The 11424-nt window shown below is 39.5% G+C and overlaps 1 protein-coding gene across 1 annotated transcript; it reads right to left on the bottom strand.

Annotated features, from left to right (window-relative positions):
- Window positions 1-3925: 3925 nt before the first annotated feature.
- LOC139128727 (igLON family member 5-like) lies at window positions 3926-11100 on the bottom strand. The gene is made up of 3 exons (XM_070694457.1): window positions 11091-11100; window positions 8548-8811; window positions 3926-5048 (listed from the first exon to the last, which is right to left on the bottom strand). The coding sequence occupies exons 1-3, from the start codon at window positions 11098-11100 to the stop codon at window positions 4687-4689; spliced, it is 636 nt and encodes a 211-aa protein (XP_070550558.1). The 3' UTR covers window positions 3926-4686.
- Between the last annotated feature and the right edge of the window lie 324 nt (window positions 11101-11424).

Consider the following 11424-nt stretch of genomic DNA (forward strand, 5'->3'; position numbering starts at 1 on the left):
ATTTAACTCCTCCTTTTCATCCAAGAATTTCTCAAAGGACAGTAGGAAATCAAATGACAACAGTTCACAGAGTTCAAGTAACACTCCCACATCATCAGATCCCAAGTCTCAATCTCCTTCTGACAAACAGTTCGGTACACTTTCTTGTAATTATTGTAAGAAAGACGGCCATTAATGTCAGATTGTTTCAAATTGAAAAGAAAACGTGAAGGTCAAAGTAGTCAAAGTGGATCTAAGCCCACCGGCTTTATTTCTTCATCAACTCGATTAGAGTCTAATAATGTGTGCAACACATTTTCTGAGGTTAAATCCCTCTCATCCCCAATTAATGAGGTCAAGGTCAATTCTTCTCAAGAAAGCATTGTGGGTATTTTCGAACCATTTATTCACGATGGTTTTATATCACTTTCTAGTGATTTTTCTTCCGCTACCCCTGTCAAAATTTTAAGAGATACCGGGGCTTCCCAGTCTCTTTTGTTGGCAGATACCCTGCCGTTTCTGAAAAGTCATTTTCAGGTTCTAAAGTTCTTATTAAGGGGGTAGATTGTAATGACTACATTCCTGTTCCTCTCCATAATGTCTATTTGTCTTCGGACTTTGTTTCTGGACCTGTGGCTTTAGGTATTAGGCCTTTTTTGCCTTTTGAAGGGATTCACCTTCTTCTTGGAAACGACCTTGCTGGGGACAAGGTCATTACTAATCCACTTGTGACTGATAATCCTAGTTTAGATCAGGATCCAGAGCCAATTGAACAAGAGATACCCGATTTATTTCCTTCATGTGCCATTACTCGAGCCATGTCAAAGAAAACTTCCGAGAATCAAAATACTCTCAAAAATAATGTCACAGATGTTGACTTAAATGACACCTTTCTCAGTCAGGTGTTTGACACGGATCATTCCGTTATCCCTCGTGGATTTGAAACTTCCAGTAAAACTTCTGCTGACCAAAGTCAGACATTTTCTAGATCAAATCCATTGCAGAACAACACAAAGACCCAGATATTTTGTCTTTGTTTGACAGGGTAGATGATGAAGGTAAAACTTCAGATAGCTCTGTTTCCTATTATACAAAGTCTGGTATTCTCATGCGTAATGGAGACCTCCAGATGTTTTGGTTGATGACGATTGGGCTATAAAACATCAAATTGTGGTTCCAAAGCCCTACCGTGCTGAAATATTGCGCCTGGCCCATGAAACTCCCTGGGCTGGTCACTTAGGAGTCAGGAAAACTTATCATAAAATTCTCAGTCACTTTTATTGGCCTAATCTCAGGCAGGATGTAGCACATTTCTGTAAAACTTGTCACACATGTCAAATGGTAGGAAAGCCAAATCAGACCATTCCAAAGGCCCCTTTACAGCCAATTCCTGCATTTCAAGAACCATTTAGTAGGATACTAATAGACTGTGTTGGGCCCCTACCAAAAACAAGATCAGGAAATGAGTACATGCTGACAATAATGTGTACATCAACTCGGTTCCCAGAAGCCATACCACTGAGAAATATAAAGACAAAGACTATAGTGAAAGCTTTAGTCAAATTTTTCACTTTATTTGGCCTCCCTAAATGTGTCCAGTCCGATCAAGGCTCCAACTTTATGTCTGGTATTTTTCAACAAGTAATGGATCAGCTAGGCATTAAACAGTACAGGTCATCCGCCTATCATCCAGAAAGCCAGGGTGCTCTTGAGCGATTTCATCAAACTTTGAAAAACATGATTAGGACCTACTGTTTTGACACAGAGAAGCAGTGGGATGAAGGAATTCATTTTTTGCTCTTTGCTGTTAGAGAGTCAATTCAAGAGTCTCTTGGTTTTAGCCCATTTGAGCTTGTATTTGGACATACAGTCCGTGGCCCACTTAAGCTCGTTAAAGAGAAATTCCTATCAGACGATGATGATTGTCTGAATATTTTGCAATATGTGTCAGATTTTCGTACGAAACTCTCTAAAGCATGTGAATTAGCCAGAGAAAATCTTGAGTCATCTCAGCAGTCAATGAAAACCAAATATGATAAAAGCACCTCAAAACGGAAGTTTGAACCAGGTCAAAAAGTTCTTGTTCTACTTCCAATTCCTGGCAAACCACTCCATGCTCGTTACTTTGGGCCATACCTAATTGATAAGAAATTGAGTGATTTAAATTACATCATAATAACACCTGACAGGCGAAAACAAAAACAGCTATGTCACATAAATATGCTTAAGCCATATTTGGATAGGGATAATCCTACTATAACTCAGCCTGTCAGTGCAGTCAGTTCAAGCCATTATGAAGATAGTGATACTGAAACTGACTTGAGTGAAAATACTCTACACTCAAAGCTGGGCTCGGTCAAGCTTCAGAACTCAGAAATCCTGGAGAAGCTGGAGTCTACAAAGTTGGCACACCTCCAGCCAGAACAACAACAACAGGTGAAAGAACTGCTCCACGAATATAAACACCTGTTTCAAGATGTTCCAACGAGGACAAACGTCATCTATCACGACGTTGATGTTGGGGACAGTAAGCCTGTAAAACAACATCCATACAGACTGAATCCAACAAAAGCGAAATATCTCCAGGAAGAAGTCAAATACCTGCTGGACAATGACTTTATTGAACCCAGTAAAAGTAACTGGAGTTCGCCGTGCATACTTGTTCCCAAATCAGATCACAGTTATCGTATGTGCACGGACTTTAGGAAGGTCAACACTTTAACAAAGACAGACACTTTCCCAATCCCGAGGATTGATGACTGCATCGACCGAGTGGGAAAAGCCAAGTATGTGACAAATTTGACCTACTGAAGGGATTTTGGCAAGTCCTCTGACGGATCGTGCTCGTGAAATATCCGCCTTTGTTACACCAGACGGATTGTTCCAGTACAAGGTGATGCCATTCGGAATGAAGAACTCTCCGGCAACGTTCCAACGGATGATCAACGACGTCATATCCGGGCTAGACGGGTGTGCAGCTTACGTTGACGACGTCGTCCTGTATAGTGACACCTGGGAGGAACACATCAAGCTCATGCGGAAGTTCTTTGAGAGACTGAGTAAAGCAATGTTGACTGTCAACCTTGCCAAATCTGAGTTTGGTTGGGCGAGGGTAACTTACCTCGGACGTACTGTAGGACAGGGTGAGGTAAAACCTGTTGATGCCAAGGTCAGTGCCATTTCAAGTTTTCCCATACCAAACTGCAAACGACAACTGATGCGCTTTCTCGGTATGGCTGGTTACTACAGAAAATTCTGTCCAAATTTCTCCACAATTACTGAGCCTTGACTAACTTACTTAAAGGAAGGTAAAGTTTGTTTGGTCAGAGCAATGCCAACAGGCATTTGATACACTTAGGGCCATACTGCAAAGTGCTCCAGTGTTGTCTGCACCAGATTTCACTTTGTCATTCAAATTAGCTGTGGATGCTAGTGATACGGCTGCTGGTGCTGTTTTATTGCAAGAGGATAGTCATGGTGTAGATCATCCTGTTTGCTATTTTTCACGCAAATTTAACAAATCCCAGAGAAACTACTCTACAATTGAAAAAGAGTGTTTATCTTTGATATTAGCTTTACAGCATTTTGAAGTTTATGTTACTTCTTCAAATCAGCCAATAGTGGTTTATATTGATCACAACCCTCTTGTTTTTCTGCAGAAATTTAAAGGCAAAAATCAGAGATTGCTAAGATGGAGTTTAATGTTACAGGAGTTTAATCTTGACATTAGACATATCAAAGGCAGAGACAATTTAATTGCAGACTGTCTCTCTCGTATTTAGAATTATTGTTGTTCACTTTCAAGAAATTTTATTGTTGTTCACTTTCAAGAAATTTTACTTTAGAGTAAAACAAAATTTGAGTACTTAAATCCTTTCAAGATTACATTTGTAAAAGAAAGATTTTTCTTTGAAAAATTTTCTTTTTTGAAGAGGGGGTGTGTTATGTAGGTCATTTCCCCCACACTCATCATGACCTGAGTTCAATTAGTCTAGAACATTCTCAAGGTCACTGCCCTTGATGACCTCACAACCTTGAATTCAATTAGTCATGTTTGGAATGTTCTGGAAAGTTGATTAGTTGTGTAAGGGAGATAATTTTAGAACAGTAATTAGCATGTCAATAAAAGTTCTAGATTGTTCTTATATGCCTTTATAAAAGGGACGTGCACAGCTTCCAGTCAGACTTTTGGATCGTGTCTCTTGTGTGTTACTAAACTCCAGCAGTAGTCATTCTCAAGACTTTTCAAGACCTTCACTGCCAACGCTGGATTTATACTGTGGACTTTGTGCAACTACAAGCCTGCAAGCCGAAGGACTGTTCATTCATCCGACTGACTGTTACAACTCTGAGACTGGAGCTTTGCCGTCCCAGCTGAGATAAGTAGTCTGTACACTTTTAAAGCCTGTACTCTATCCCTGACTTAGCAATTAGTTTTATTTTCGTAATAAATTTTGTTTAAACGTTAACTGCTGAGTTCACCCTTTTTGTTCGTTTTCTCTGCACGTAACACTATCAAAAGATATTTCTGGACCATCTGAAATTTAATTGAACAAAAATCGAGAGTCGTGCATTTTTTTTTTTGTTCTGATATTTTGCTACCGTTTCGGTATTTTTGTATTACGAGACATATTTAACCTCACTTCCTACATAACGCCCTCATTGTTTTACAGTAAAGACCTACAACGGGTAAAATTTATGCTGCTGTCAGATTAAATATCGGATAGGTAAACTTAAATCTAACAAATAATTGAATATAAGGAGTAATCTTGTTCTATCGAATGCCCATTTGTCAGTTCCCTTACACTGGACATCAAGATCAAGGTCGGCGCTGCCGGTTCCCTGTGTGTTATCGTAAAACGTGTTGGTGCCAGTACACATGTGTATGCCCGTGAACTCTCTTGTGACGCCATACAGGTCTACGATTGGTTCTGTGAAGGTTGTGCCGTCATTGAGTTCCCATATAAAGTTGACCGTCATCGGATTGGCTTCTACCATGGTGCAATTCAGTGTCACCTTTGCGCCTTCTTTAATGGCCGCTGAGGGCGGTGTTCTTATCGTCGGGGGATCTGATGGCAATGAACATTCGAAGACAAGTTGACTTGATGGATGTTACTTCCTATAGAAAGGTTGTTCATCAACTGAGGACAGGCCTTTGTCGATACACCGCCCCCCCCTCTCTCTCTCTCTCTCTCTCTCTCCCTCTCTCCCTCTCTCTCTCCCTCCCCCTCTCTCTCTCTCTCTCTCTCTCTCTCTCTCTCTCTCTCTCTCTCTCTCTCTCTCTCTCTCTCTCTCTCTCTCTCTCTCCCCCCCCCCTGCGGAAACTATTGGAAAGTTTTTTAATGTTCAAGTATGATTCAATTTGTGAGACACTGAAAGATAATATGTAAAACAGAAAATAATGAGACAGAAGAGTTAAAAGTTGGACTAGAGAAACAGATTGACCGGACGAATGAAACACGCTTTGTTGTAGTTTTTTTTCGTCCTTGCTGCTGCTTGTCTTTTCTATATTATTATTATTATTATTATTATTATTATTATTATTATTATTATTACAAGTTTAGGGGCTATAAGTATTATATAGAAATCTAATAACAGTTCATTGAAGCTGTTGGAATTCTGAAAAAGAGGTGTTGTTTATTTTAATTTTGTCAATAGGGGTGACTTCTAATTGTCGTACGTATATTCTCTCCGCCCAGTTAGGTGTTCCTTTTGACATCACTACCCTTATGAATATTCATATACTTGCAAAAACTGACAGTCGCTGTGTCTGGCAGCGCGTGCTCACAGCTGCTGAGCTGCACAGCGTAGCCTTCGAATGCAGGCCCATCGTGGCAGTCGTGGGCGTGCACAAAACAAGGCACAGCGACTGTGCAGAGTCATGCCATTGTAATTGGCCTTGTAAACGTATCTTCAGCGTGGCATTTGGAGTTGTGGCGAAAACCATAAACCCTCTCCCTATGCTGACGTTGCTGGTTTTATTTTGTCATGTGCATTAAATGTAAGCAATCAAGGAAGTTTTGGGATGGAAATAGAGCAAAGGCATGAGTTTCCGCGAGATCTGTGCTACAAATATAACTTTACGCATGCGCATTCGTTTGCCAGTGTAGTCTGCCAATTGAGCATGCGCAATTGAGTGAACGTGCGCGTGAGTGTAGTCTGCACTACGTCTCCTGCTATAATCATGTCGTTCAGCTTTGCATGTTGACAGAAACTGGAATTACTGCAGAGAATACCTTTCAGGACATCACATGTGAGTCTGTAAGGTAACAAGTAGGACGTTTAGGAAATCCTTTCAGAAAGTTCACGCTGCCTGTGGCCATTTTGTGGAGTATAAGCTTATAGTTATACGTACCTGGAGCGTATACAATTCTACTGTACAGTGTACATATTACCGGATAATATGCGATGGAATTTTGCGTTTCACGTCGTTCAATCATTCAGATGCTCCAAACTTTGAAAAAAACAGGGTGACAGATTTGGAATGCTAACTCTTGTATATCAAGAATGACGTAATTTAATGAGAAGACATTTGTATTCGAGCACGGCTACAGTTTTTGATTCGAGAACTCTCATCATGGACCGTGGTTGTATTCAACAATCGAGAGGGCTAGGGTGAGTCGAACTTTTTCCTATGTCCATGTAGCACTTGTGCAAAAATAAGCGAATCCACAGGCCTTTGGCGAATCAATAAATGCGTTTTTCACCAAGCTGAAAGGTTGAAAGATCCGTCCGTCACTTTGGGACGAGGTAGATAAATGCAGTCAACCCAGCTGGGCACATAATGTGACTTTGTTCTGGAAATTACGAAGACGACCGGCCGTGCGGTGGAACTTTGCAACAAAGTTTCGATATCTGAACTGACGTACTTGAATGACAGGCACAGGAAACGATTGCAATAAAAATGCATTCTCGTTGCATTTTGATAATAATGTATCAATCACAATGACACAGAAATTATGCCTCCTCCCGGCAGAAGGGCCATGGCCAATTTTTAGCCCTGCTACAGTATGTCTCAGTGCTGAAAAGGCCATGTTGATGTCAGGTTGTCATGGCAACTTTTAAAATTTGCATACAACTCGGGTTGTGTGATAGGTGACAAAACTTTTGAGTCCCACTGTCGTCCATTATACCTGTTTCCGTGGGTATTAAAGGTGTGCAAGTATACACATCAAAAGACTAGAAAATTCACTTCATGGGCAGAATCTCGTAAAATAGCATTTTCTTGTCTGATTAACGAGAAAAGATACCCCTGATCTAAAATATGCATGGTTTTAAAGAAAAAACTGGTTACCTAAATGGTTACCATGGCAACATGAAAAAAAATGAACATGGAGTTCATGCTGTGATAAATACACTTAGGAGAGCATTTGCATAGTAACTGGGATTACTTTTAATGGAATTTGGAAAAACTTTGAAATTTTAAAACGCAAATAGGTTACTATGGAAACACAGGGCAGTAAAAATGGATATCATGTTTGTCTTTCTAACCCAAAATAACCCTTTGGTATAATATTTCTGTTGATTACTGGATTTTTACACTGGATATTTGGTCTTTCTAACCCAAAATATCCCTTTGATATAACATATTCTGTTGGTTACTGGATTTTAGGTGGAATCTTTGAAAAACTGGTAATTTTTACTCCTGAATGGTTACCATGGAAACATCTCACATTAAAATGAGTGGTTTTTTTTGGTGTGCTAACAAGAAAAACCCTTATTATCAATTTTTTTAAATCAATCAATAGTTCTTTAATAGGAATTAGGGAAAAAGTAACATTTTCAATCCCAAAATGGTTTCCATGGCAACTCGAAACATTAAGATCAGTCTTTTTTTGTGTGTTCTCTGACCCGAACTCCCCCACTAGGTAATTTTCATATCAATCAAAGTAACTTTTCATGGGATATTAGAAAAACTGAAATTTTCAACCCCTAAAATGGTTACCATGGAAACATGGGGCAGTGAAATCGATATCATATTTGGTCTTTTCGACCCAAAATACCCTTATGGTGAAATTTTCACGGAAATTGAACCTATTATTATTCGCGTTATTATTTCTATATAATACTTATATTAATTATTATTATTATTGCTGTTGTTGTTGTTGCTGTTGTTCATGATGATGATGATGATCATGATGATAACGACGATGATGACGATGATGACGATGATGATGACGATGATATAGTGATGGTGTTGATGACGGTGATGGTTATGGTGACCGTGACAATCATGGTGATGACGATGATGACAAATATGATGATGAGGAAAGAGTGATCATATATCCAATCAAAAAATGACATACACACAAAAAAAAGGGTCTGAATATGAAGATGTTACGTAATCAGTGAAAGGTAATAAAGTTACAACGTCATAATGACAGACAGAATGGAGGCAACGATATAGCGATAGTCATGGAGATGCAAAGAGTAAATAGGTGGTATGAGAATGCAGGGCACAGGAAAATCAACACAGGAGGGAGAGAAATGGGTGAATCGTGAAGAGCAAAGCAAGCGAATTACAAGATTGTGTTGATAATAGCAAAAGGTTAGGCTGTTCTCACTTACACTGCACTGTTACCATGACTGAGTCATTTCCAATAGCCGCTGATCCGTCCCAGAAAGTGTTGTTTGCGTAGCATGTATATAACCCTTGCTGGGTTCGGGAAATACTTGATATCTGCAGGTTGTTGCCGTTCTGCACCATGCCGTCGAAGCTCTGCCAATATACCCTGGGGCTCGGGTTGCCATCGGCGGAACAGCTCTGCGTGTACGTCCGGCCCTCTATGGTGATGTTATTCCTCTTGTCGGCGATGTTGACTTCCGGCGTGTCTGTTTTAAAGGCAAAAAAGATGAACCTTCAAACTCGTTAATCAAATCAGATTTACTTCAAACTGTGACACGATAGCGACATGCATGCGGTCTAGAATTTCTAAATTCTGTAAAATATATGCAGTGTAGTTTTCATCATTCACAAATAACTGCAAAAGAAAAAAATGTATACATTTGGCAGGGAGCATCCATTATCTGGTTCCTAACGTTTCTTTATTCAAATTTTGACCCCATCATCATGATCATGACCGCCGGTGTCTGTTTGTATCTCCACACAGATACAATCGAAATTTGAACCAGATATGAACGTAGACAAAATGTTGTTCTCTTTGAAGCCTCATATAGTGTAGGTTATTTTTGCAAAACGAAGTGCCTGGTCCCCCCACCCCTAAAAAATAAGTCAAGTCGAAAATCTAATTGTTGGACTTGTCACCACGGCCCTGTGGCCTGCAACGATATCCTATAGTAAACACGATCGGAACTAATTTCAGATAATTTGATCTTTATATTTTTTAAATTTCTCAAAAGTGTTAACTGCCCTATAGCTGAATGTTGCGATATTACGTATTAATCGTAAAAAAGTGTGTAACTTCAAAAGAAAAGCAAATGAGCTTACATTTGCGGATTAAATCGATATTAATTCACCAATTGATTAATTATCCAAAATTAGTTCTAATCTTGTTGGTATGTTTTGTTGAAAAGTGAACTTCTTTTTTGGCTAGATGCCGACAGGAGTTCATGGCCCCTGAGTATACTAATAATTATTCAGTACAAGCTTAAGTGTGATGGAGGATATGAAAAAACACAGTTTTAGTATAGATTCAGTAAGTGGTGTTTCAATGCGGACTTGAAACTTGTCTACTTGGCAATTGTTTGAGAAGGCCAGGATTACCACGATAGCCAGAATTAACACGACTATCGAAACATTTCAAATTTTTCACCATAACAATGACAATGATGTGAAGTTTCATTACTGACAGTAAGAAAGATTAAAGCTACAAGTTTGTGTCAAGAATGTAGAATATATTACATCGCGTAACATTAAGGTAGAACCCACCTCGGTGACGGATATTCCAACTCTCAAATGTCTACAAATCCTGATCTGTAACTTGTGGCTCAGTGTCAATGTAGAGCTCTTGTTGGAGAACGAAAAAACTTTCACCGAAAATATAATTTTCCCCATAGAGTTAACACAGGGCGGGCGACCATTTTGAATATCACATATCGCAAAATGTTGGGCATTTTGTTTCGCTAGTTCCAAACTTTGCACGGTAACCGACGGTTTTATTGTTGATTTGGTGTGAGAATGGTTGAAAGTTTCATTTAGGAAAGTTTTAGAAAAAGTTTGAGTCTTTCCCTTTCAAGGCGCATACCGTACTATCTTAAGGCAGGACATCTATTGACGGTTTGAGAGAACATCTACCAAGACCGACACAATGCTACCAGAATACGAAAAACCAAAAAAGTACTATAAAATATGGCAATGAATGGGGTGGAAAATCGTTTTCGTTTCCAGCAGTCTTTCTGGGGGCGGCAGTCAACAACCCTTCCTGTGCAACTTGAAGGCGGTGTTCAAGCGGAGTTGGAAATTTAATTTTACTGCTCAGCATTGGGTTTGTTTCGTTGGGTTCGGGAAAAGCATCGTATTGTGACAAAGAGATGACCCTGAGATTGACATTCGGAAAAGGCAGTGCAGTCACAATCCTCACCGTAGTGTTAGTACTATATATTTGGCAAGCGCAACTTGGAGGTTCTAAATCAAGGGCACATCGGGGATGTTTTGTTCTGACCGGAGGAAAGTAGAGAGATTTTCTGGTGGGAACAAGCTTGTTCCTGTTTGTTTGTTTTTTCCGAAATCGTTGTATGACTGCAGTTAGAAGCAGCTATCATTTCACCTTTGGAGTTTGAATTTGTACAAAAATACTTTCAATTGTATATTTACGTAGAAAGTATATACTGTCACTTTTTCTATAAAACTCAACTTTTTGGGTGCCCCTTTCTGTCACATTTCCCAAACATCAATCAAACGAGAAATACGAAACATGGACGAGTCCTTCGACTCTAAATATTTCGCATGATTGTTTCTAATCTACTCGGCTCTAAAATATAAACTGCGAGACGGCACAACACGGGTGGCTGTTATTCGGCCTTAAGGACTGGTTTCGCTTTTTGTTCACGGCCATTGCATTGGGGAAAGCAAAATCATGAAAGCGAAAATAAAGAATACGCCCATACATTTATGATTTCAGACTTCAAACACCAGACATTTCAGACTTCACCAGACGACATGTTATATCTATACATGTCATGCACATTACCCGCCTACGTTGAAAAACAGTTGCTGGCGATAGCGGTAGCCGGATGTCTGCTTTATTAAGAAATGATTGCAAACGGATTTAAAATCGAATATTTGCTTTCTCCGTTAAAATATTACTTGATTATGACAAATACATTTGTTTGCTGGAACTGCGTAAACTTCTCACAGTTCATTTCCTTGATATCGCTGGGACATGCAAGATGGATTAGGGTTGGTGTTAGGGCTAGGGTATCAAGAAAACGTTTTCAAATTTTGCTGACGATGCATAGGAAACGTATTGATTAATTTTTGATGCA

This window comes from Ptychodera flava, unplaced genomic scaffold, assembly GCF_041260155.1.
Source record: "Ptychodera flava strain L36383 unplaced genomic scaffold, AS_Pfla_20210202 Scaffold_66__1_contigs__length_654902_pilon, whole genome shotgun sequence".
Taxonomy (NCBI): domain Eukaryota; kingdom Metazoa; phylum Hemichordata; class Enteropneusta; family Ptychoderidae; genus Ptychodera; species Ptychodera flava.

Bases quoted from the DNA above. Each gene is read 5' to 3' on its own strand.
- LOC139128727 (XM_070694457.1), bottom strand. The intron at 5,049-8,547 runs GTAAGTGAGAAC...CATTGCCATCAG, and splicing joins AGTCATGGTAACAGTGCAGT to ATCCCCCGACGATAAGAACA.